The 24693-nt window shown below is 40.1% G+C and overlaps 1 protein-coding gene across 10 annotated transcripts in view; it reads right to left on the bottom strand.

The window, feature by feature from the left end:
- FHIT (fragile histidine triad diadenosine triphosphatase) overlaps positions 1-24693 on the bottom strand; it is a 1415554-nt gene that overhangs the window by 246254 nt on the left and 1144607 nt on the right. For all 10 annotated transcript variants that reach the window (XM_058726336.1, XM_058726335.1, XM_058726337.1 and 7 more), the window contains 2 exons: positions 21535-21680; positions 19217-19246 (listed from right to left, as the gene is read on the bottom strand). In XM_058726336.1, the coding sequence (XP_058582319.1) occupies positions 19217-19246; positions 21535-21680 (176 nt within the window). The remainder of the gene's footprint in view (positions 1-19216; positions 19247-21534; positions 21681-24693) is intronic.

The raw sequence follows: 24693 nt of genomic DNA, 5'->3' as shown, positions 1-24693 counted from the left end.
GCTCTTTTCCCTGCTACTCCCCTCCAGAAATCAGTACTGATTTTTATTTTTATACATAGTTACTTTGAAGCTAAACAGAATTAGCCTGCTATCAAGACCCCACATTCTGTTTTGTTGTTGTTGTTGTTGTTACACGTTTAAGAATTGTTTTCATAATTAAGCTTCCCAAGGGGAATACAAATGCCACTCTTAATTTAAAGAAATACTAACTCTAAAATCAATTTGTAGAATATTTCAGTTGGATCAATGGATATAGCCTCCACTAAAACCAAATTATTCCCCACTCATGCTTCTTTATAAGTGTGTACCAACACCAATCAAGATTTTCAGGAAACATGTTACAAAGCCATTATTCCCAGAGACTGAATCAAGCAGTCAATGATCAAAACATAAGGTAAAGGGACCCCTGGGTGGCTCAGTTGGTTAAGCGTCCAACTTCAGCTCAGGTCATGATCTCACCATTTGTGAGTTTGAGCCCCATGTCCGGCTCTGTACTGATGGCTCAGAGCCTGGAGCCTGCTTCACATTCTCTCTCCCTCTCTCCCCCTCTCCCCCTCTCCCTCTCCTGCTTGTACTCTATCTCTTTCAAAAATAAATAAACATTAAAAATTTTAAAAAACATAAGGCAAAAAAGAATATTCCATCCCTGAACCCAAAGCACTTGAGTTTTATTAAACATTTATTAGAGATTTTACATAGAATATACTGCTCTGTGCCTATTTTCTTCGTCTTCCAAAGGGTTGCATAATGTTTTGTGTGCAGTGCAGAAGGAAGGCACCAGAAACCGATGTTATCTGTGTAACAGATACTGACATGCAGTTTTTTCACAGAACAGAAAGAAAGTTCTGAAGAAACCACAACTTTGCAATAGCATCAACAGTAAAGACCAAGGCTCCAACAGGACTGAAAATGTTTCTGAATGCAATGATACTCAATCTACCACACAATTACCAACTTTACTCAGCCAACAGTATGTTTCTTCAAACACTGGATATAATGATTCTACCCATAAGAAGTCCAACTGTTGATGAAATAGTAACTAGCTAAAAACTAAAAACAAATAATTATGTGTAACCCTACTAATGGTTTCTGCCTCTAATGTTTCACACAGGTAATTTGTGGCCCACCCTTTTTCTTGCAGAACAGCTACTCTAAGACAGTTCTCTTACAGCCAAGGAACTTCCTTAGCCAGCTGAATCCAGGGTATTTCATTTTCACTTTGCACTCACTGCTTTGTCCTTACAACATGCTGCTGTGTTTTTGGTTATCTGCAAACATTTCTTGTCTTTCCTACAGAAGTGCATATCCCTGGAACAGAGGTACCAAGTCTCACAGAGCTTCTAAATCTGGAACTTAGGACAACACTGTACAAAGTCTGTAACAAGTAATGTTTGTTAGAGTTCATTATACATTCTTTAAGGCTGGTAACTGATCTTTTTAAAAGATAAAACTGGTTATACATGGACTGTATTAAAACAGTGTTAAAAAATCTAAAATAATATCACTGTGAGCACGGAATGCATTTTTATTTTTATTTGTCTGAAGTTTATTTATTTATTTTGAGAAAGACAGAGAGAGCACAAGCAGGGAAGGGGCAGAGAGAGAATCCCAAGCAGGCTCTGCATGTGGTCAGCACAAAGTCTGATGCAGGCTCAAATCCATGCAACTATGAGATCATGACCTGAGCCGAAATCAAGAGTCAGACACTTAACCGACAGAGTCACCCCGGAGCCCCTAGAATGCATTTTTAATTTAAGGGAGGTGTTTTATTCAGTCTGAGAATGGAGGAATTTATGATGCCTAACACCAGTCTTCAAAAGGCGTCTACCTGCCCAGTTGAGAACACTCTGTGTAAAGAAAAGTTCCAGATTCCATTCTCCTCTGCCACAGACAATTAAATGTTTTGGTTTAAAAGCTGTTTCTGGGAGTTGAGTTTATTAGCCATACTCTGATGAGGAAGGGACTGCAGAAATCACACAGCATGAGGGCATCAGTAGGGCTCTACCAATGTTTTCTCGGTAGATGAGGTGTCCTGGGTCTGAGTTTCTGTTCACCTGTGTCTCTGACTGGAATCTAGTCCCTGAGCAAGTCACTTTTCCCCTCTGAGCCTCAGTCACCTCATCTTTTAAATTAAGATAAAATTCCTGGTGGCATACCTGCTTCACAGGCTGTTGGGAACATAGTAGCAACAGCACTGATGATGTTAATAATTCACTGATAATAGCTACCATTTACTAAGGCGTCCCATATGCTAGCACTGTGATAAAAGTCCTATACTTCCCTTAACTCTTATGATCATCACAACAATTCTATGAAGCCAGGTACTATCATTATCTGCCTTCTACAGATGAGGTAACTAAGATCAGAGATGTTAAACAACTTGCCCAAAGTCACACACCTGGTAAAAAGTAGAGCCAGGATTTGAAGCCCAGCATTCTGGTTCCAAAGCCTTAGCCCTGTGCTATTCCGCCCCACACAAATCATTTAAAGCATGTGATGTGAAGCACTTTATAACTTTAATTAAAAATATATAAATTATTAATATTAATACAAATAGATGTTCATTACAGTTATTGAAAGATGAGGTAACCATCAATTGTTTTAGTGAAAGCACATACATTTCTCTCAGTAATACCAACAATCCACTGCCAGCAAAACTAAACAAAACACAACTAGAATAGCCTTAGCACATCATCACAAAAGAAGTGCCACTGACACCATTGCAACCAGAGAATTCATTCTTCCCTGGAGTTCAAAAGGAAAAAAAAAAATCCATGCTTCATCTGACAAGAACAACAAATCCTTCTCACAGCTCTGGCAATGGAATGCCTCAGAAAGAACAGGTTCAGGAGGGCACTCCCACTGCAAACCAGTGACAAGCCAGCATGAGCCCCACAGAGGGATCCATACCATGATGCCTGTTGCCACTTGCAAGTCACACAACAGTCCCACATGTGCCTCCAGAAAGCCACCCAGGACCAGACTAGAGCCCAAACTAGCTTTCCCAGCCTTACAAGGAGCCGGCCACTAGGGAGGCATGGAGGAGAGCTTACAACGTGGCAGGCTATTTCTGAGTTCCCCTTTCAACTTGTTTCTTCACTAAGTTACTTTGACATCACACCTGTTTCTGTTCTAGTCTGGAAGCCTCTGCAGCACGACAGATGGCAGAGTGTCTACATAACGAATGTTCTCTGAGGTCAGTCTATGGAGGTGGCAGCGGGGACCTTGGCGGGTGGGACCGGAGGGCAGCAGGGCCCCACCCCCCTGGGGGAAGGAGCACCACCATCCATCCCCCACTTTGCTGGGGAACGCTCCCCACCCCTGTGGAAGCTGGGGGTGCGTCTAAGCTCTGAATGTCCTCAGCTCTGCTCCTCCTTCTGACAGTCATATCCAGGATACCCTGCACCAGCAGCTGCAAGAGGAAGCTACAAAGGAAATCTAGAGGGGGACTGAGAAATCGTAGAAACAGAACAAACCCTCATCGCATTGAAAACTTCAAACTCCATTCTAGGTAAACTTCCAATTTCACTCTCTTAAACTTAACTTGAGATTTAACTCCCTGAAGTCTAAGCTTTCTAACTCTCAAATCTCAACTTCTATGTTTCTTAAATCTATCTTAAAGTCAAACTTAGTCTTTTGAAGAGGGAAGTAAAATTTAACAGCTGAATGGAATGAGTTCCTATGAATGTCCAGCCTGGTTTTAAGGTCATGCCTGGTCCTTAGAAGTTGAAGAAATCCTCACTTCCTGTTTATGCAAATTTAACATCAGAATAAGGATCTATCTTGGCTGAGCTATGGAGGAAATATTTTCTCAATCACTTTACTGTCCATTTATTAAAGAATCCGTGATGCACAGGATGAATAACATTCTGCTTCTTAAAGGAACAAACACCTGTTTCAGGGGCACATGCTTTGCAGACATCTTGTGTGTCTGGAGGTGATACACACTGCTCCCCTTCCCCCTCAAGGACAGCTGGTGGACCTCACTGCCTGCAGCATGAAAGAACTAGCTCTGCACATTCGGTTCCGTTTGAGAGACCAGAGTGCTTCCATTAATAAGAATTCTGGGCCCATTAACAGGATGACACAAGCGGCTGGAAGTAAACTGGAATCCACTTCAACTCCTCTCTATGGGTGTCTCTCTTGATATTCCCATCTGCTCTGCTTGACGCAAGGGTGATGGAGATTAAGATGAGAGAAGATGCTCTCTTTGACGGTAGGGACTACACATCTGCCTCATTCTTTGCTGTCATCACAGAAGCTAGAACAGAGGCCGGCAAACAGTCAGGTCTCAACAAATCACTAGCAAATAAAAAATACAGTGTGCCAAGCACTGTGTGGAGAGTTTCCCAATTTGTGGCTTTATGTGATACTCATAAAAATCCTATGCAAGAGGGAGTGCTCTTATTCCAATTTCACAGACAAGGAAACAAAACCACTTGCCTAACACCATACAACTAAGAGTAGATAGAGCCAGTCTTTGAATCCTCAGACCAAATACTTCTTCTGAGTGAGAGACCTATTTTATAAGGTAAATCTCTCAAATAGGGAGAACATAGCTCATTGTGACCTGCCTCATGATTTACCCCATCCACCTACACTAGTAATACTAACTGCCACTGAATATAGGTGGAAGACAGCAATTCAGGTAAGGCCAGGGGAGCAATCCACACGGTGTCATGGGGCCAGCAGACCCCTGCAAGCAAACACAATATTTTGTGCATATACCTGAGTTTTTCCATAGAAAAAGTCTATAGCTTTCAGACTTCAAAGATTCCATGATCCTTCCAACTCCCAGAATTTAATGAGTTGGCTGCCTTTCACTAAATTATGCTTCTAATTGTCACCCCAAAGAGTCAAAGCATTCTGGGTGATTTTTATATGCCTGCTTGAGGGAAAATAATTAGCATGAAAGCTTGGTGAGGATTAGACATGAGAACAGTCAGTCTCTGGAAAACACCCTTGGTGTGGAAAGAGCCCCCACAGATCACTGCTTAATTAAGAATATTAGCTCAGATTTCATTCCAGTGCTAGCATTTGTCCACCGAGAGAACAAAGAGCATCTCTATCAATTTACCTCCCAGTTGGTCTTGAGGGTACTGACATCACAGGATCCCGTATCACTGACCAGATTCCATGGTCTTCAAAATATGAAAAGGCACCAGCAAAACCCACCATCCAGCTGTGTCCCTGTCAACAAGATTTTTCTAACCATTTAATTTTTGACAATCTTCATCTGCAGCATGGACACCCAGGCCGGAGGCTCTATACCATCCTCATGTCCAACAAACACTTAGTCAGAGCCTACTATGTGCCAAGAACTGCATAAAACTCTTGCTCCTGTGCCCTCTGGAGGCCTCTGTGTGATTCTCAGCAACATGTTTAAAATAGAACAATCAGCAGAGAACACCCAGATGTGGGGACAAGTGTGACAGAGGAGTAAAAACCAGGTCATGTACACAGTTAAAGGCAATGATGATTCTGTAGAAGGACAAGAGCACATCTTCCAACTCCTATACGGTTTTTGAGAAGGAGAGGAAATACAGAATTAAACCAGACTGCCCAGACTCCAAAGAGAAAAGGAAAAGAACAAAGATTCCAGTCTTGTGACTGCTGGTTCACAGGAAAAGATAAGGTGGAAGAGGAAGAAGAAGAGAAAAAAATGAAAAAGGAAAAATACATTTTTCTAACTGAAGTCATCTAAAAATGGAATAAGATAGCTGGTAAAAAGTAAGCTAGCCATCACTGGAAGGACTTTACGTGGATTTATACAATGGATGAAGGTAAAGCTGAAACTATAACACATGAAAGATGGGTTAGTACAAGATGATTGTACCAAAATATAAAGAAACAAAGTTAGTCAGTGTGCGACCCTTCAAAAATAGTACGTGGATTATGCTGTTTGCAGAGAAGAACGTGATGTTCACAACTCAACGCCAATTACATGCTTACCGTGTCTGATTAATGTAATGACCTTGGGAGTTGACTCCTCGTCTTCCTTAACCTGATGAGTGTGCTGAATATAATCAATTAGGTTTGTAATTAAAATTACAATTTATTCAACACATTTCCCCCACCTTCTCTTGCTAAGGCTCAAGAAACCATTGGGTGATCAGTACGGGCCCTCTGCTATAGGCATCATGCTTGCTCCCTCTCTCTCTCTCTCTCTGTCTCTCTCTCTCCCTCCCTCTCTCCCAGCATTTCTATTATGGGTAATTTATTAAACCTTAAATTTCTTTCCTATTTGTAAGTTTCAGCAAAATTTAGTCAGGTTTCAACATGGAGTGTCAAGGGATAATTAGGACAGTTAGCAGTAATTTATCATTTCTCAGCTGGGTTTTCGAGCTTTTGCTGACTGCCGGTAGAAATCCGTTAGCCAGCTCTACCCAGATCACTATGAAATCTCCTTTATCTTTGTGCAAATTGCTTTTCTATTTTCCTGAAGTGAGCTGCAAGATGAGCCAATCCATTCCTGAAAACCTAGCCACTGGTGTGCCTGTCATCAGCATGAGGCAGAGCCCAGGGCTTCAGATGGATGATTACAGTGGCTAATGGATGATAGGGTGCTACAGGCTGCTCCCTCCCAACCTGCTGTGGATTAGAAATTTAAGCCGGGAAGTCCGACATCCCATTAGATCTTCAGAAAATATGCAAAGGAATCCATGAACATGCCAATATACATGTTACAGGGCAAATCCTGCCTAGCAGCCCACCAAAGATGAAAAGCCGGGAGAAGGCAGGGACAACAGTTCTGCACTACTTCTGTGTAAGAAGAGGATGTTATTAAGCCTGAACCAAAAAAGGGAGGACCTCCTGTTTTTGAGAGAGGCTCATTTACTAGATGGTGAAAAATGAATGCTCTGGGTAATTTCATTCTGAATTGATTTATTTCTAAATGGGGGGAAATTGACACTTGGTGAAGAGCATAAAAAGCACGTTTCTGGGAAGAGCCAGCTAGTCTCAGGTATAATGCAATTATCTGAACACAGGAAATAAGAACACAGAAGGCAGGGTAGAAGGTCACCCAGGAAAGTCATTCCCCACAATGAACACTTTCCTTTCCCCCTTGTGACAGACGCTCAGAAAAGTATAAACTGACCCATATTTCCAGTTTATTTCTGGTGCCTAGCCTAACCTAATCAAAGTTCGCTTTTTAGAAATCCAACAGTTATTCTCAATTAGATTGCACAGCAAATTAAATCATAAATTTCTCTATCCTGGCCCTGGTTTGTCACATTCCTAAAATACAACTTTGCTCCCTCTGGCATTTTATTTAAATCTCTGAGGCCAGGCCCCAAGGAAAGTTATAGATTTGATAATTTGCTAATGTGGCCACAGTAATTGTTTGAGCTATATTTATGATTTTATTGGATCTTACAACAATCAATAATAATCCATTGATGTCCCTGACTCGGGTTTTCTCACAGTCGACAAATGGGGCAATGGATTCATTTTTAATGTACCCAACTCCCTCCCTAAGAGAGTCTTGCATATATTAATAAAGGCCAAGAAATGAATGGCATCGGTGAACATATCTTACCCTGAAGAATTAGCTGCAGGATAAGATTTAATGTTAAAAAATAAGGGGAAGAATAGACTAACAGGACCCATTTTGTACAGCACGACCATCATTAAAGTTAATGGAATTACCTTGTGGTCATGCACCAAAGGGAGCCTATTGGAAGTTAAGCTTTTCTAGGGCCATTGATTCTCAAACTTTCACTCAAGGATTCCCACTGGCATGTGATGAGTATTGCAGATATGCAGAAGCATTTAATGCAAACTGCCAGTTAAGCATATTAAGGAGTAACAATAAATGAATATTTTAGAGCAGATGATCTAGTTGAGGATGTTTTCCACTGGAGGTAGCAGGAACTTCAACTTTAATGGATCAGCTAACCAAAAAGTCTGGAGGTGGTGCAGACTTCAGGACTGGTTAATTCAGCAACCTGGTAATGTCACCCAGGGTCCAACTTCTGTCTCTGCCACTACACACTCAGTATCTGCTTCACTCTATAGCAGAATGACCCATGAATCCTAAGATAGTTGTTGCAACTGTCAGGGTTACTGCTTCCTTATTCATATCCCTACCCACAGACAATGGATACAAGTTCTCCATGAGGCTGGGAACAACCATCCCTAAAGCGAATGGAATCCTTAGGTGGCTTAGGTCAGGGTTAACTGAACTCATAAGTTGGCAGAGAGAAATGGCTTAGGGCAGGGATGAGGAAACTACAGCCTTTGGAACAAATCTGGCCCATGGCCTGTTTTTTTTAAATAAAGTTTTATTGGAATACAGCCACATTTATTTGTGCAAATTTATTTACATATTTTCTTTGGCGGCTTTCATGCTGCAAAGGCAAGGGTATTGTAACACCTGGCCCCAAAAGCCTAAAATGCTTACTCTCTGGACATGTATGATAAAGTTTGCTGGCTCCTGAATTACACCAAACAGGGTTCACACCTGTAGCTAGATGTGAATCCAATATTCAGATGGATTAAAACACACCCTGACTTCTTAACTGCTAAATAATGGAGGAATAAAGAAAACAAGCCAGGAAGACAACCATAGTGCTCAAGATAGATATGAGACAAAATTATTCAAGTTCTGGAAAACTGGACTTAGAAACTTAAAAGCCAAATTAATTAAGGTGACCCATCACATGTGGCACACATGAAATACCCTCTGCCCTTGGAATATAATCCAAACACTGAACACATTAAAAATTGAATTACAACCCCTTACCAGGGTGTACAAGGCCTGGCATAACTGGTTTCTTGTTCACATCTCTCTGCCCCCAAATTCCTGCCCCCAAGGACTTCAATCATCTCCTAGAACGTCCCAAGCTCATCACTTCTATCTCTTTCTGCCCAGAATACTCTTTCTTCCACAGCTCTCCATCCGGATAGACCCTTATCATTTCTCAGGTCTCAGTTTACCTCTCCAGGAGAACTTTGCTGGCCACTCCACCACCTTTCCTCCCTCCATGTTCTTCCTTTCACAGCACCATGGTACTGCCTTTTTAATACTGCTCAAAGCTTGCAATTATTTTATGCGTTCATTGGGTGTAGAGAAGTCAGACAAGTAGGGTGAGGGCTGTTCCTTGGCTGCTTGTTCTTCCATGGCTCCCCAGTGCCTGGCAGCACCTAAGTATAGTAGGTGCTCAATAAACCCTTCTTGGGAGAGGGATTCATAGGCACTACAAAATTCCCACAACCTCTCAGTCTTCTTCTACTCTAGCACTTATTTCAGAGACTGCCTTTAAAGATAGGGACTATGCCTCACTCTTCTTTGTCTGCCAGGGCCTGTGACAATACCTGGAACATAGTAGACACTGGAAGAATAAATTAAAATAACAACAGAATGTTAGATAATAAAACATGAGCAGACAGAATGCTCACTCCTTGGGAGTTAGGAACAGGATACCTTTGGTAGTGAGGAGATGCTCATTGTCAACCACAGATTGGAGTTGTATAAAACTAGAAGTGTTTCCTGCAGTGTGCACTGGGTTTCCAGAGAGAGAGAGGAAGATGACAGACCAATTTAAAGGCTACTGACAGGGATCATTTGCACAACCTGTGATGACACCATGTACCTTCCAAGGTCATTTGCCCTTCTGGGATTCTCTGAGTTATCCAGGCTCTGAGTTTCTTCCTCGAGGGTGACTCTCATCTCTGGTCATCTGATGGCAGAGCTGATCTTGGAATCATATTTACTCCTTCCATGGATGAATCGTTTTGTCAAAATTATACTGCTAGAACCTGATTACATCTAGGAATTTATACCATTTACAACCAACAGATGAATTGAAACAAATAAAAGGCCCTGCTGGGTTGTTTATCACAGTCCCGGTATACAAAGCACGGTAAGAAAACATTTTTCAGGTAACAAGTACTGATATATAGACCCTATGGTGGGATATTTGGATGTGAACATTAGGATAAATGGATTTCACCACGAAGTAAAAGAGTATTTGGTGAGTTCACGTTGTTCATTCAACAATGTTTATTCTTCTAAACCACTTTGGGCAAGATCAACAACCTAAACAACTTCATGTTGACTTTTCATGTAACATCAGGAACAAGAGAGGCTTATTTAAGAGAATAAGCTACCAGGGAAAGAAAGGAGAGTTTTCATTACCAGCACCCCAAAGTATCATCTGTATGTAGAATGAGCCCAGAGGGATTCCAGACCATCAGTTTTGTCTCTTCTCCCTGAGGTTTGGGATTAATATGACTCAGGAGGCTTCCAGAGATGTACACCTCAATTTTCCTGAGCTTGGGAGATGAATAGCCTCTCTAGAAAGGGAATCCTCTAGGAGACCGCAGGTGTAGTACTGATGCCTCGCGGCATGTGAAGATTTCAAAATTATCCTTTCCCAGCACTAACATAATTCATACTGGGGGGGGGGCAGAATTTTCACTGTGTTTAGCCCAAGGGCCATTACAGATTCTCACCAACCCAGAATTTTTCACTTAAATGTCATTAGGAAGGTCATTATTCTAATTCTTCCATTTCTGGAGCTCTGCAGGCTGCCATGTCCATTATTCATTAACCTGGTTTGCATTTGACCCAGACTTAGTCATCAAATCCTTACTATTCCAGCTGCTTTTGTATCTTAAGAATTAATTTACTGATGGTTTCAGCATAAAAGGCAAAGAGGAGCCCCTTCAAGGGACTGAATGATTTAGGATGGATATGGCAGCAAGAATCAAGCCTAGGCCACTTTGACCAAGAATCAAAATGTATTTATAGAAATATGTTAAGGGGTGCCTGGTGGCTCAGTTGGTTCAGTGTCCAACTCTTGATTTTGGCTCAGGTTATGATCTCGCAATTTGTGAGTTTGAGCCCCACATTAGGCTCCATGCTGACAGCACAGAGCCTGCTTGGGATCCTCTCTCTACCTCTCTCATGCTTGTGCATGCACGCTCTCTCTCTCTCTCTCAAAATAATAAATTAAAAAAAAACTTAAAAAAAAGAAATATATGAAAACAGCTGTTCCTAAATCTGGGCAACATCAAAATCAACTGCGGGCTTTTCAGAAATCTATATTATGGGCTCCATTATCAGAGAATTGAACATAGGTGTGAGAATCAGTTATTTGCTAAAGATAATAAAGGAATAAGAATGAATTATAATAGTCATTTATTGATGGAAAACCTTTCAGTGGGACCCCTGTGAAATAAAAAGTATAGACAAAGCTGTATATTTCTTTTGAAAATACATTTAAAATATCAGTGATATTACAAAATATAAATAATGTGATGAACAAATGGGTACACATTACCCATCTTAAAAATAAAAGAGATCTATGGAGTTGAAGGCTACTGGATACCTGTGACACCCCACGGTGCGCTCCTTCTCCTTAATGTTTCTACGTGAGGGAATCCCAACCCTCTTTGTGTCCATATCTCTAAGCAATATTACCCATCTGCATTTTTACAGTTAAGATACATAGCCTAAAAGTAATCTGCCTCTGTATTTTGTTATTTCTGCTGTTAATAATTCCTGAAATAGAAGTTTGTAATATCATCTGTATCTGATTCAGCTACAATGTCCAGTTTCAACCAAACCACACATTATTTAATGGACATTCACCCCTCAGTCTACATTTAAGGTGTGTGGTGTGGTTTATGACAAATGGCTCATCTACTGAGACTGACATGAACACTTACATTTCATCAAAACTGAATCCTCATCACATGATCAGGCTGAGTTTATTTTGCCTTTTCTCTCATTCCCCCCTGCCGCCTTGATTTTTGTTTGTTTGTTTGTTCAAATGTTGGCCAAGCTAATTATTTACATGCCACAGGTTGAAAACTTTAAACCTACAATGATCTAATTAAATGGAATTAGAGAATTATACACGTTATTTCCCAGGCTAGAAACATACAGAGCAAAATACCAAGAGAGAAATTCCTTCAGTGATTACTTACTGAGCACCTACTATTCCACACTAAAATGACAACAGTGAGTGACAGCCCTTACTGCATCAACAGAGTTAAGAAAGTGACTCTGAATAATGACACCTTACATTTATGTAGCATTTTAGGGTCTACAGAGCACTTTGCTTTTCACAGGATATTTCACTTGACAGTGATTAAATAAAACCCCCAAACTGAACATCAGGTGTAAAAGACAGTCTACAGAGATCTATAAAACATTGACATTAAGAGTGTATCTGCCTCATTTCTGTGCTACGTATCCCAAAGTAAATTTAACAGCCAAATATCCACTTTGCTTATGTCAGGGCCTCCAATTACTAAAGAAATTTGTTTGGTAGCACTAATGAAAAATTAAACACCTAAAACATATAATTCTGCTATAAACTGGCATACAGTAATAAAACAGCATTTAGTTTAGTTGACCTTTACCTGTATAATAAAGTTAAACAGAGAGAATCCTGTGGGTATTTTTAGGGAGAAACCAATATTATTCTAATCAGAGAAAAATAATGCAAATTAATTTGTGTTATGGGTGGAAATATATTTACAAAACCTCTCCTTGTGCATCTTCCCCTGTGCTTATTGGGTACAAGGTGCTTTTAGGAACAGCTGGCTGCATGATATAATGGAGAGGGGCTCTCAGACAGGCCTGGGTTTGAATCTTTGCTCTACTACCTGCCAGTCGTGTATGGTGTGATTTGTTACTCTACCTCTATAAACCTCGGTTTCCTCACATGTCAAATATCAATGCCTACTTTTGAGGGTTATGAGGATTCAGTGAAAATTATAAAACTAGAACAAACATTTATTCAGATGTATTGCATGCCAAGTACTGTTTTGAAAACACTTACATGCATTAAGCCATTTAGTCTTTGCAACACCCCTAGGAGGAAGGGTATCACTGAGGCCCTCGTGTTATCAATTTATAAATGGATGGTGGGGCTAGGAAAGGTTAACTTTTGCTGGGTCATACACCTGGTAGGTGACAGTTCTGGGACTGAAACCAGGTCATCTGTCTCTCCATGAGTATGTTGGAATGCTGATGCCATTTTCCCTCTATCCTCACTGCATTTCCAGAATCCCTCAACCCATCCACCGAAGTTGCCTGTGACAGTGAAAGGACAGAGAAAATAAAAAACACATAGTAAGCAGAAAACACCTGGTTAATTAACGCCTGGTTAATTTTTCTTTCAGTGTTTTTTCATGACATCATGCAAATCAAAATCAATCATTTCAAAATAAATACACACACACACATACACAATGATTTGATACCTACTTAGAAGAAGGCTTGAGGCTTAGTAGAAGAGAGGAACTTTCCCATAGGAGACAGGCAGGCTCATGGTCCCTTTTCCTGCCGATAGACCCAGGGACCAGAAGTTTTGTCCCCAAGTCCCCAGAAGGATAACAAACTCATCCCGACCTGAGCACTGAAATTGTTTTTGGTTTGCCAAATTCAGGCAAATGGGATTCATTCTGAGAAAAGAGATATAAATTGTAAGCCAATTCCACAAGAGAAAAGCTACCACATCCTTAAAATACTAATTTTTCAGGCAGTAAATGCAGGCATTAGGCATAAACATAGGCAAGGCACTTTCTATCATGGCTTTAAGCAAAGGATAAAAGTTCTCCAGCAAATTACAACTCTTGTGAAATTTCTTTCATTATGAAAATAATAAATAACAGTCAAGAAAAATCATTTTTACTCTCAAAATGTCACTTTCTCCATTCGGTGCACACCAAATTTTAGGAATTCATTTGGGTTGAAAGCAAGGAGCTCTGTTGAAAGTCCTCCATATCTTCTCATCACTTCTTTGCTAAGTTGTGCACTGGAATAAGGTGTGCATGGGAATCACCTAGTGTCTGTTAAAATGCAGAGTCCTGGGTCCCACACCAGACCTACTGAATCAGCATAGGGGGCAGGCAGGTTTCTATTTTGTGAAAACCTATTTCAAGTAACTGTGAAGTATACTGTCGGTTTAGAACCATGACTTACCCATTACCATAGGAGTAGAGCAGCGGATAAAAAAATATATCAGGGTAGAGATTTTTCCCCCCAATTATTAAGGTGGATTTCTGAATGTTCAACTGGTCACTTTTGTAATAAATTCAAAGTCAGTATTCAAACAGCACAAGTCCTCTTACCAGAAGAAAGCTTTCTCAAGAGTTTAAGCAAAATGGCAAAAGTCAACAGTGACAATTCAGTGTATAACTGTGAACTCATCAAGGCCACAATCTCAATGCCAAGTATATTCCCCTAAAGCCCAGTCTTTGCCTATGTTACAAAAGAAACATAAGAAAACTGAGGGTAAGATTAATATTAAGAGACATGAACAAGGTCCCAGGGATAGTGGGCTAGGCTCTCTATTCATGTTGGTTTCTCCTCATCATCACTCAATACAATAGACAGGGTTCCCTCCATTTTAAAACTGAAGATGAAATAAAAATAATTTTTAGAAAATTTTTAAAAAGTGGGGGGCACCTGGGTGGCTCAGCTGGTTGAGCGTCTGACTTTGGCTCTGGCCATGATTTCGCGGTTCACAAGTTTGAGCCCTATGTCAGGCTCAGTGCTGACAGCTCAGAGCCTGGAGCCTGCTTCAAATTCTGTGTCTCCCTCTCTCTCTGCCCCTCCCGTGCTCATGCTCTGTCTCTGTCTCTCTCTAAAAAAATTTTTTAAAAATTAAAATTTTTTAAAAAAAGAAAGAAAAGTGAAGACGAAGACGTTCAGAGATGCTAAGAGTCTTGCCCAAGTCAAACAGTAAAATAATAGACCTAATATTCCCATGGAACCTCTGATTGACGCCAAAGTGCATTAACTACTGAACTTCATGAAGAGCTACAATATCCTCTATGTTCATGAATTGAAATGATTACCAAATCTCTACGTGGAAAATCTCTTCTAGGACCATAGAGACCCTTCAGTGAATGGAACAGTTGTTTTTATCTTTATTTTAATTTTTAAATCACACTTTTTCAAAGAATTCCTTTTCTTGTTCTTTCTTAAGCAATCTGAAAAGTAATTGCTAATATATCAATAGTTATTAAGATACTTCCCACTGCCTTAATATTATAAAATGAACTATCTAAGTAGGGGATTCAATTCCATAACCACAAAAAAGGATAAACAAGCACATTCTATAAATAGTTCTTATGAGATTCCAGATTGCCTGCCTGCCATAAATTTCTCTCTTTAATATACCTAAAACACCCTCCCCCCAAAGATGCACATATTAATTTCTCTTAAAGGTAGCTCACATTAAACTTACTATGGAGCATCCCTTTTAAAAGACCGAGCACTGCCTTTAATGATTTGGCTAGTTGAAATTACATTTTGGAATATGGTTTGGCAACCTGATGAGTGGAAATTCTGGTCTTTGTCAGTGATGCCTGAGATATAGGAGATTCTTGACAAAAATCCCAGGAAACTCAGACAGAGCCCTGACTACGCACTGAAATACAAGTACATATCATCTGCTGCTTCATGTTCATTCACATCAGAAACTTACGAGTAGATTTGCTCTCTCAAGCAAAGACCCATTATCTTCCCCATTCTTTTCCCCGGGCCACCCGAAAGAGCCATCGTAGACAGTGGCAAAATGCAAGTCCTCAAAACAGCTTACATTCTTGAGGGACTAAGGAAACAGGTACAGAAACAAAAATAACCACACAAATTAAAAAAACAGTGAAGAATGCCTTGAAGGAAATCAAATAAGGCAACAAGATAGGGAATAAAGGCTTTATTGAGCAGAGCCACTTCAGATGGGTGATGGGGGTCAGAAAAGACTAACAATACAGCAACATATGGCTGTACCTGTATATACATGTATATGTATATACAGCGATATGTATATACATGTATATGTATATTGCAATACATGCCTAAAACCAGAAAAAAAGAGGTTGTTTCTCAAGACTGCAGGACATTCAAATCATTGCAATGATCACTGGGTAAATAGCAGCACTCTACTACTTTTAAATTCAAAAGGAGACTGAATAATCAACTGAAACGTAAGAGGTGACTTTTTACTTCCATATTTCCCCTTCCTGCTATGAATCACTTACTGAGTAAGCAAGCCCACCCTTGTTCTTTGCAAAGCAGAATTTAAAGCCCCTGAAACAAACAAACAAAAAGCCCTAAAGTGGCACCACGTTCAAGTGTCTAGCTCAGTGGTACACCTTCACTAACAATAACAACAGTTGCTTCAGGGGAAGAGATCATTACTGGGCTTATTGTTATTACCACCCGGCATGAGACACAAATGGTTTCGAACCCAGACATTGGGCAGAATACCAAGAGTCAGACACACAGGCAAAGACGAAGCCAACAGTCACTGCGCTTTCCGCGGCAGGCTGTCAAATGCTACCCTGAAATGCACAACTGTGTGAATTTCAAAACATGAAATGTTCAGTCTTGCACTGCAGTTTTCAGAACCAGACAGCTGAATATTGAAGGTGCTGCCTTGCTCCCTGGAGGGGCTGGCTTTTATATGGCTGGTTTCCACACGGCAGGGGTATGTGGCCATTACCAGCTATTTTATCAGCATAAAATAACAAGACTGAGGAACAGCCACACTCTGAAAAGACTCATATTATGTGCTGGTTCACAACGAAGATTCCCAAGCCCAAACCACAAAGATTCTAAATCAATTGATTTAGCATAAGAACTAAGAGTCCACTTCTTTGTGGTTTAACAAACACCAAAATTAATTTTTATGCAGGTAGTATAAGGATTGCACTTGGAAAAACATAGATTGGACAACATCACATATGCAAAGTTGGCCTAAAAGGACAGTTTTCACAACTGTGTCATACACACACTCACATACACCTATGTGTCATACACATAGGTTTTCATATGCATGTGCATGGTTGTTCTCTTTTAGCCATTTTATCATCTACAAAGGATTTAAGATGCAGCCCCCCCCCCCCCCCGCCAAATTCATATTGGGGGAATTCTGTGATTAGGCTGGAAACAGCTGAAAGATGTCCAAAGCAATACAATCTACTGATTAAAAAATATAGAATTGTTAAAAAATATTAACTTATACTAAGTAACAGTGGTGATGGTGATAATAATCACATTCAACAATTCATATATAAGTCCTATAGGCCAAGAATTACTCCATCATCCTCACCAATGAAGCTGACAAAACTGTGAACATTTTTTGGTTGGATAACCGGGGACATCAAAAAAGTAGTCACTGTTAGAATCAGAAAGTCCTTAGCCAGAGTGCGCAGTTCTGCTAGACTTGGTGTTTGGTGACTTTTTTTTTTCTTTTACTGTGTTTTATTACTATTCTTAATTGAGATACAATTCAAATACCATAACATTTTCCATGTTAAAATATACATTTCAGTAGGTTTTAGAATATTCATAATGCAGCATGAACATCACCACTATCTAATTCCACAACATTTTCATCACCCTAAAAAAGAAACCCTTACCCCTTAGCTGTCATTCCCCATGCCCTCCTTTCATCAGCTGCTGGAAGCCACTTATCTACTTATTGTCTCTATTCAACGCCTGCTTATATAGAACATAATTTTAATCCTTCATTTAGAACCAAAATGAAATTGTGAGATTATATTACCTATATATACACATATAAGCTTTAAATGTGTTTAATATGTACCTATTATCAATCTGTGCATTTCATTTGATCTAGTTTGTACATGCTCCCCTGTTATTAGCTGTGTTCCTACAGACATACTTCCATATTTGAACGAATTCCATCAGATAGTGCGTTCAGTACCTAAATCTGGTGTTGTCAGGATTGACAATTACATACTGAGTTTAAAAAAAAAAAAAAAAAAAAACTAGCAACCAGATTTAAACTTTGTGCTTTGTAGTTCATGAAACAATTTCAGGGGACGCCTGGGTGGCTCAGTCGGTTAAGCTTCTGACTCTTGATTTTGGCTCATGTCATTATCTCACAGTTTGTGAGACCAAGCCCTGTATCAGGCTCTGCACTGAGCATGGAAATTGTTTAAGATTCTCTCTCTCCCTCTCCCTCTGCCCCTCCCCTGCTCATGCTCTCTCTCTTAAAAAGAAAGAAAAGAAAAGAAAAGAAAAGAAAAGAAAAGAAAAGAAAAGAGAAAATAAGGAAGGATGAATGAATTTCAAAAAGAAGCTACTCATTATACTCTTTTTGGTGTCTACATATTTAGAAGCCTGGCATAGGGGGTGGACAGTGGGGTGGAAGAAAGAGGCGAGTCCCCTCTGTCCCTATTACATCATGTGTCTGGAGCAATCAGGAGGACAGCTCCTTTTTATCGTAAGGAATTTGGTGGCAGTCCCTATAGAACATTTGCTCCTTAGGAGGACTTCCCAAAGTACTTTTAAAAGTCCCACGGTAGCTATGTTAAACAGTAAAGCCATATGCAAACTAATACCAAAAAGAGACTGTGTTTTTTTGGTGCTGTTTTGTGCCAAGCATTACGTTGTCCGTTCATAGCCAGTCTCGCAGTCATAAACCTTATTTTGCAAAGTATAACATTAGCACCCCAGTTCAACTTCCCTCTGATTTCTAGCACTGAAAAAAATAGCCATTTCTGTGATTTGGGCATAGGACCTAACTGCAGAGGAATTTGCATTTGTATGAAGGGGGCTGAAACCCAGCCTCAGCATCAGCCAAAGTTTTATTCTTTTATTTTACTTTACTAGGAAAGTAGAGAGTATCCTAATAAATCCTCCTTTCCTCTTTTAGCACACTTAAAAACCCATCTTCGAGCTCCACTGACTCCATTAGGTTAGAACTTTAGCATTAAGTACAAAGGGAGGAAAAGTATAGGTGTGTGGGTGGAGAGAAGGAGAGAAGGAGAAAAGAGCTAGCACATGGAGAACAACTCGCTTAGCCTGTCGCTCAAGAATGAGGAGGCTGTGTGAAGAACCAGAAGGCCTGTCAAAGATATGTCAGCTTCAAATGGGACCTGCCAGTCCACACAGGGCTCACATGCTGTTTCTGAGATACTACCTCACTTGAATCCTTTTGACTTCAGTTTCTGTTTTAGGACTTCTTGATTTAGCTTCTGTTTTAGCATTTACACAAGAATAATTTTACAACAAAAGGTAAATGCCTTGTAAACTAATGGGAAACATATTGCTTGGCATAGTTTATAATGTCAAGATTTATGGCTCCAACACTGAGGGTCTCTCTGACCTCAAAGATAACATAATGAACCAGCAATGTGCTGCAAATGGCTCAGTGTGATTTTTATTAGTTCTCATAATTGCCCCTTATTAATTTGTATGCATGTAATAAGCACTCACCTTCACAGTCTGCCCGGCTTCAGGGCCATCCTAGAAGTAGGAGAAAAAAAATAGATAAATAACAGAGGTGATAACAGATAGATGGTATCTCCTGCTTATTCAGAAATACCTCCCGTTAATAATTTAGATCCAATTTCATTGTGTGTTAATTTATAGTATTCTCATGGGAACCATTCACTTCAAATGTGTGGGACCAGACAGTTCTCCATTTCCGCCTGAGAGTAAGTGAGAAGTTATGTATAAAAATGGTATAAATTATCCAGGGAGCCAACCCTCTTGCTACTTTTCATGCTCTTTGCTCTTGGCTATGGCTTTAATTGCATTAAAGGAAGGTTGAAAATGTTTGAGGAGGTAAATTATTGCACCTTTTGATTATCTTTAAATCAGAGGTAGTTTAATTAATGTCTGGTTACTATAAGTCTCTACTCAAAAAAAAAATTGCTGTAAACATAATCCATTAAGTAGGAATATGGGCTGTCTTATATGGGAAGACCACCCAAGAGTGGGCTCTCTCTGGCTGTCCTGACCTTAGAGGGAAAAAGTAGGAGCATTCACTGTAGTTGGGCCCTTTTCCCATTCCTGGTTCCTTCTCTCAGATTTTCAAAACCAACAAAACCATTTGTTTAGCTGAAAATGAGCTGATTTGCCCAGACATCAGTCACAAGACAAAGCAAAAGCAAGTGCTCAGTTGGTTTGAGATACTAGAACAGGCAGTGTCTATGATGGAAAATTATAGAATTGAATTAGAACTTTGCAACTTTTAGCAAGTCTTTCTATCTCTGTGGCCCAGACCAATGGGTAAGAATGTTTGTCCCGCTGTGGCCAGAATTGTGTATAAATGGCTTTCAAACTTGAAGTCACAGTCCATTAGTGGGTCATGAAGTCAGCTTAATGGGTTGTGATCAGCACTAAAACCAAATCAGATAATACAACAAAAACTATTAGAGTACACAGGATGGGTAAATGTTGTTTTGTAAAACTTGGGTTTCCTTTATCTACGTATGTATCCATGAGGTGCGAGGTTCACTTGACTGTGGAATAAATAAACACCATACTCTGGTTAAAGTTTGAAAAGTTTTGTAGACACTGCATATACAAAAGTACTCCAAGTGCTATGCACAAGTCAGTTCCTTTGTTTATGGAATTCACTTTTGAGTAAATCACATTAGATAACTACTAGCACTGGCCATTTTCAGTGAAGGTGAATTTTTTTCTAGTATTTCCTTTAACACTGACAGTTGCCTTCAGCCACTCTCTGGAAACATGATTTGTAGCGTAAGCTTGATAAACCCACCCTGAGCTTAATTGCTTGCACAAAAGTGACTCAAACACACATACAGACACACACCTACACACACACACCATATTTCAGAGGGAAGTTTACTCTCAACACAGACATGACAGCAAAAACTTTGTAAAGAAGCATTTAGGAGCATTTTTAGTCAAAGCCTTTCATAACTTGAAAACAGTGGTCTTCTCTATCTGTTTCTTTGAAAGTCTATGGCTGGAAAGCAAAGAGGGTAGTTGAAGGATGGTAAATATTCTGTGTAACTAAAGCATTGAGGGCAAGGTCTCACATTACAGAACCAGCCAATTCTTTCCAAAGGGTTACTGCAGAGTCATCCAATGTCAAGGCCACTAAGGACTTTAATTATGCATTGATACCCCTAGCTCTTCCCATGGGGGATCTGAAAGGGCATAGGACATGTTCTATTGATTTGCTCAATTCCCATAGCTGATGACTCACCATAGACTTCCTTCTCCACTTGGCTCAGCCTGTGCCTAAAGATCTCCAGTGACTGGGGTATGTCATCTCTTTCCTGGGAAGCAGGCCACACAGAATACTTGATACAGCATCATACCAATCCATAATCAATCACTGCAGATTGAGTTAAAGAGAAAAAGGAGCCCTCTGAGGGCAAGGTCCCAACCAACTTGCATCTCTCTACTACACTGACGTAGAGGAGGGCTAAGTCCATGCACTGCTCAAAATATAATTGCCCTGGAATGAACATGAGCTGTCCAGCCCCAGTTCCAGTAGAAGATCTGAAATGCCTGAATGCCCATTAAATCACTTGTCTGTTACTCTCATTTGTTTTGTAAACAATGCTGCAGACAGTGCCTCGGCTGATATTCTACAGTCCACCTTGGGACAATGGATACGAGGGTGGTCCTGGATTACATCTTTTTCTGCTATTATTTAAGACATGAACAATGACAGCTGCCTTACCAGTGAGACGGCAGCTTAAAAGAGAGAGAGCTCAATGCCAGGATTTGAAAAGGAAGAAAAACAATTTCTGAGCTACTTAGACACTCACCTGGATGGAAAATGTGAGAGAAGTCCCCTGGAAATGCTTCTCCACCACCATCCCGACTCTCTGGGTTGCCTGGAACAAATCTGCCACTTCATCTGGACGCAGGTCTCGGAAGCGCTCCACTGGCCGAAGGGGACACACGAGGACATCTGCAGTGAGTTCTGTTAAGGCACACTTTGCTTGCTTTGGGTAGGATTTTTACCAACAAGTTTATACCCACAGTATTGAATCCCCTTGGCCCAGGGCCTGAACTCTCAAAGACTAAGGAATAAAAGAACAAATATTTACCAACCACCAAACTCCAAGAAGTTCAAAAAGGAGCTTACAAACATGGTTAATTATACTTTGAAAGAGAAGCAGTGGTGTGCTAAAGAAATTCTTTTAAGAGAAAAGGGCATTAATGTTCAGAGAGACTCAAGTGCTGGCTGAAATAATTATGCCAAGAGGCAAAATCTATTCTGGACCATTATCTCCTGACCCCAATTCGAAAGCTCCATCTTCTCAAACAGCCAAAGGCACTGGGTTGGAAAAACAAGCAAAATATCCAGTCAGTTTCTCTATGGAGAGTATCACAATTAAAATTTTAATTTCAATATCTCTTGAGAGAAATGTGTAATGAAAACACAATAGTAGTTGTTTTATTTATGTTTAAAAGGAGAGCAGACATTCTGAAAACGTACAGTGAACTTCATTTATAATAAGAGATGTGCCATGTGGTTAACCATTTTATGACAAGTGTTCCTCCAATTGATTATTAAGAATTCTAGAAGCCAGTTGAAGAACATTTAAGAAAAGGGATTTTTTACTTCTACAAACAAAACCATCTCAGTTCATTCTAGAAGTGAGACAAGTCAACATATTTATGCTATTGGCCTGAACAAATAAGAGCTAGAGAAAAAGAATCTAAGTTTGATCATTTGCTGGTGACAAATTAACATTCAATGTTACATCATCAATAACATTTCAGTTGTCCTCGTATTTGAATTCCTCATACACATGCAGCTACACGTGCAATCATGCATGCATACATATATACGCACATGGGAATACATTAAATTTTATTTAGTTTTCAGGTACCAGCAGGAGAAAAAAGTGCTCAGATATTCTTTTTGGTTTCTTTCTTTCTTTTTTTCCTTTTTCTTGTTGTTTTAAAACGGTGTGCTTTGCCTGAAGCTAGGCACCTATGGGGCATAATAAAATCTCAATTCTACAATTGCTAGTCACACCAGAATTGCAAGCATTTTAGCCTACCACACTGGTAGGATTCAGAGCCCAAAGGGAAGGAAATGCACTGAACTCAGCTGGGTGGGCGTAATTTCCATAAGAGAAGGGAGGGGTGGGGGGGGGGAGCTGGTAGGGAAAGGGAAAGCTGAAAGGGAAACTGATTAATTTTGCTCATAATCAGGAAATTCATGTCAATGGTAAACTAGGAAAAGGAGCAGTGGTTTAATCTGAGTTCATTTTTCAAGAGAGGGGAAGGGAAGGCTTCACCCACAGGGCATCAGATACTTAAAAAGATAATTATCCTTCTTTGGCAAGGCTGCTTTATTATCATGGGTCAATGAACCATTTAGAAATGAAGAATTTCCTTTCATTTCCGTTTAGCAGATTGCCAGCCTCCACTCCCACTGAGTTGCCTCTTCTTTGTTAAAAGACACCTTTCCCCATCTTCCTCCTCTCTCCACCTGCTCTTAGGCCCTGACTTCACCAAACCACAGCAAGATGACAACTTAGCAAGCTTCCAACAATACCCATAATTGCTGTGGTGAGCTATGTCTAAACACAGCAACCAGGTGGGGAAAGAAGGACATTTTCTTTAAATGACTGCTTACTATAAAACTTGGTGGAATGAATCTTAAATTCTTTGTATCTAATGTAACTTTAGTAATATCAACAACATCTGAAAGGTTTTGTTTTGTTTTGTTTCCAACACCCTAAAAATATTTTATTATCTGTTCATTTTCCTTGTCTGGTACTAAGGATTGGTTTGACCCAATGTTTAATGAATCAAAACATTTATGGAACTGAATCAAAATGACTGAATCTGTCAGCTGTTTTATCCTGTGTACACTTAACCACAGGGTCGTATATCACATACATTTATTACTTTAATTGAATGTCAATAATACTAATAAGAACATGTCACGAAACAGTTAGACAGGCTAAACATGTTCTCATTTAGATGCATATTTTTTCAACAGCCAATTTAGGCCACATTGCCCTGACATATATATTCCTTTCAAACTAACCCTCTATTAAGAAAACATCTGCATATACCAAACGATCTTCCTGTGTGAATGTTAAGATGAAATAGGATTAACTTTTAAGGGTGCTTACTTGGTTTGGGCAGGTGTTCATGTGGATAATCATTGTCTTTGCTCTGTTGGGACCCAGAGGATAGACAGACAGGTATCTCAACCTGTCAGTGGACACACAGGTAGGCTCCACAAGACTTGACAGAGAGACAGATGGGTCTGGAGTTACCCAGGGTATGGATCTGGGGGTCCTGGGTACTTTGTGAGTCACCGAGCTAACCAACAGCAGATTCACTAGTCTCCCCTGGCCATTCTAGGTACTAAATGGCATCAGGAAGTCAGGACCAACCACCATCCCTCAGTTCCTTTGAAACGAGAGAAAAGATGCCCTCACCTCATATAGGTAGTAGGTACCGACTGCTACCTACCTACTTCCAGAAGCTCCTTTTCCAGTCCTCCCATACACACTATACATCTATCACATGTGCCTTCTTTCTGTTCATCTAACACACTGAACTCGTTCCCAGATTTTGAGGCTTTTGTCCTAGCTGTTTGTTCTCCCTAGAATTAAATTCCCATGTTCTTCTCATGGCTGCTTCTTTCTTACCTTCTGATTCTATTCCAATACTGCTCCCTCAAAGGAGCATTCCAGAACCATCAGTTTAAACTGCTACCCAGTTTCGTCCTCTTCTATCACCCTCTTTTCACCTTGCCGTAGCTCTTGCCACCAGCTGGTAGTTTTCTTGGCTGGCTACTACCTTCCTGAATGAGAAGGTAATCTCCACAAAAGGAGAGGCTGTCTTGTTTACTGTTGTCTCACCCCTGCCTAGAACACCAGACTTAATAAGTACTGCTGCAATGAGTGAATACATTATGATCCAGACCCTCTGATCAGCTACCTCTGAGT

This window comes from Neofelis nebulosa, chromosome 4 (assembly GCF_028018385.1).
Source record: "Neofelis nebulosa isolate mNeoNeb1 chromosome 4, mNeoNeb1.pri, whole genome shotgun sequence".
Lineage (NCBI taxonomy): Eukaryota > Metazoa > Chordata > Mammalia > Carnivora > Felidae > Neofelis > Neofelis nebulosa.
The sequence above is the reverse complement of the archived record's forward strand: the minus strand, read 5'-3'. Positions and strand labels throughout refer to the sequence as shown.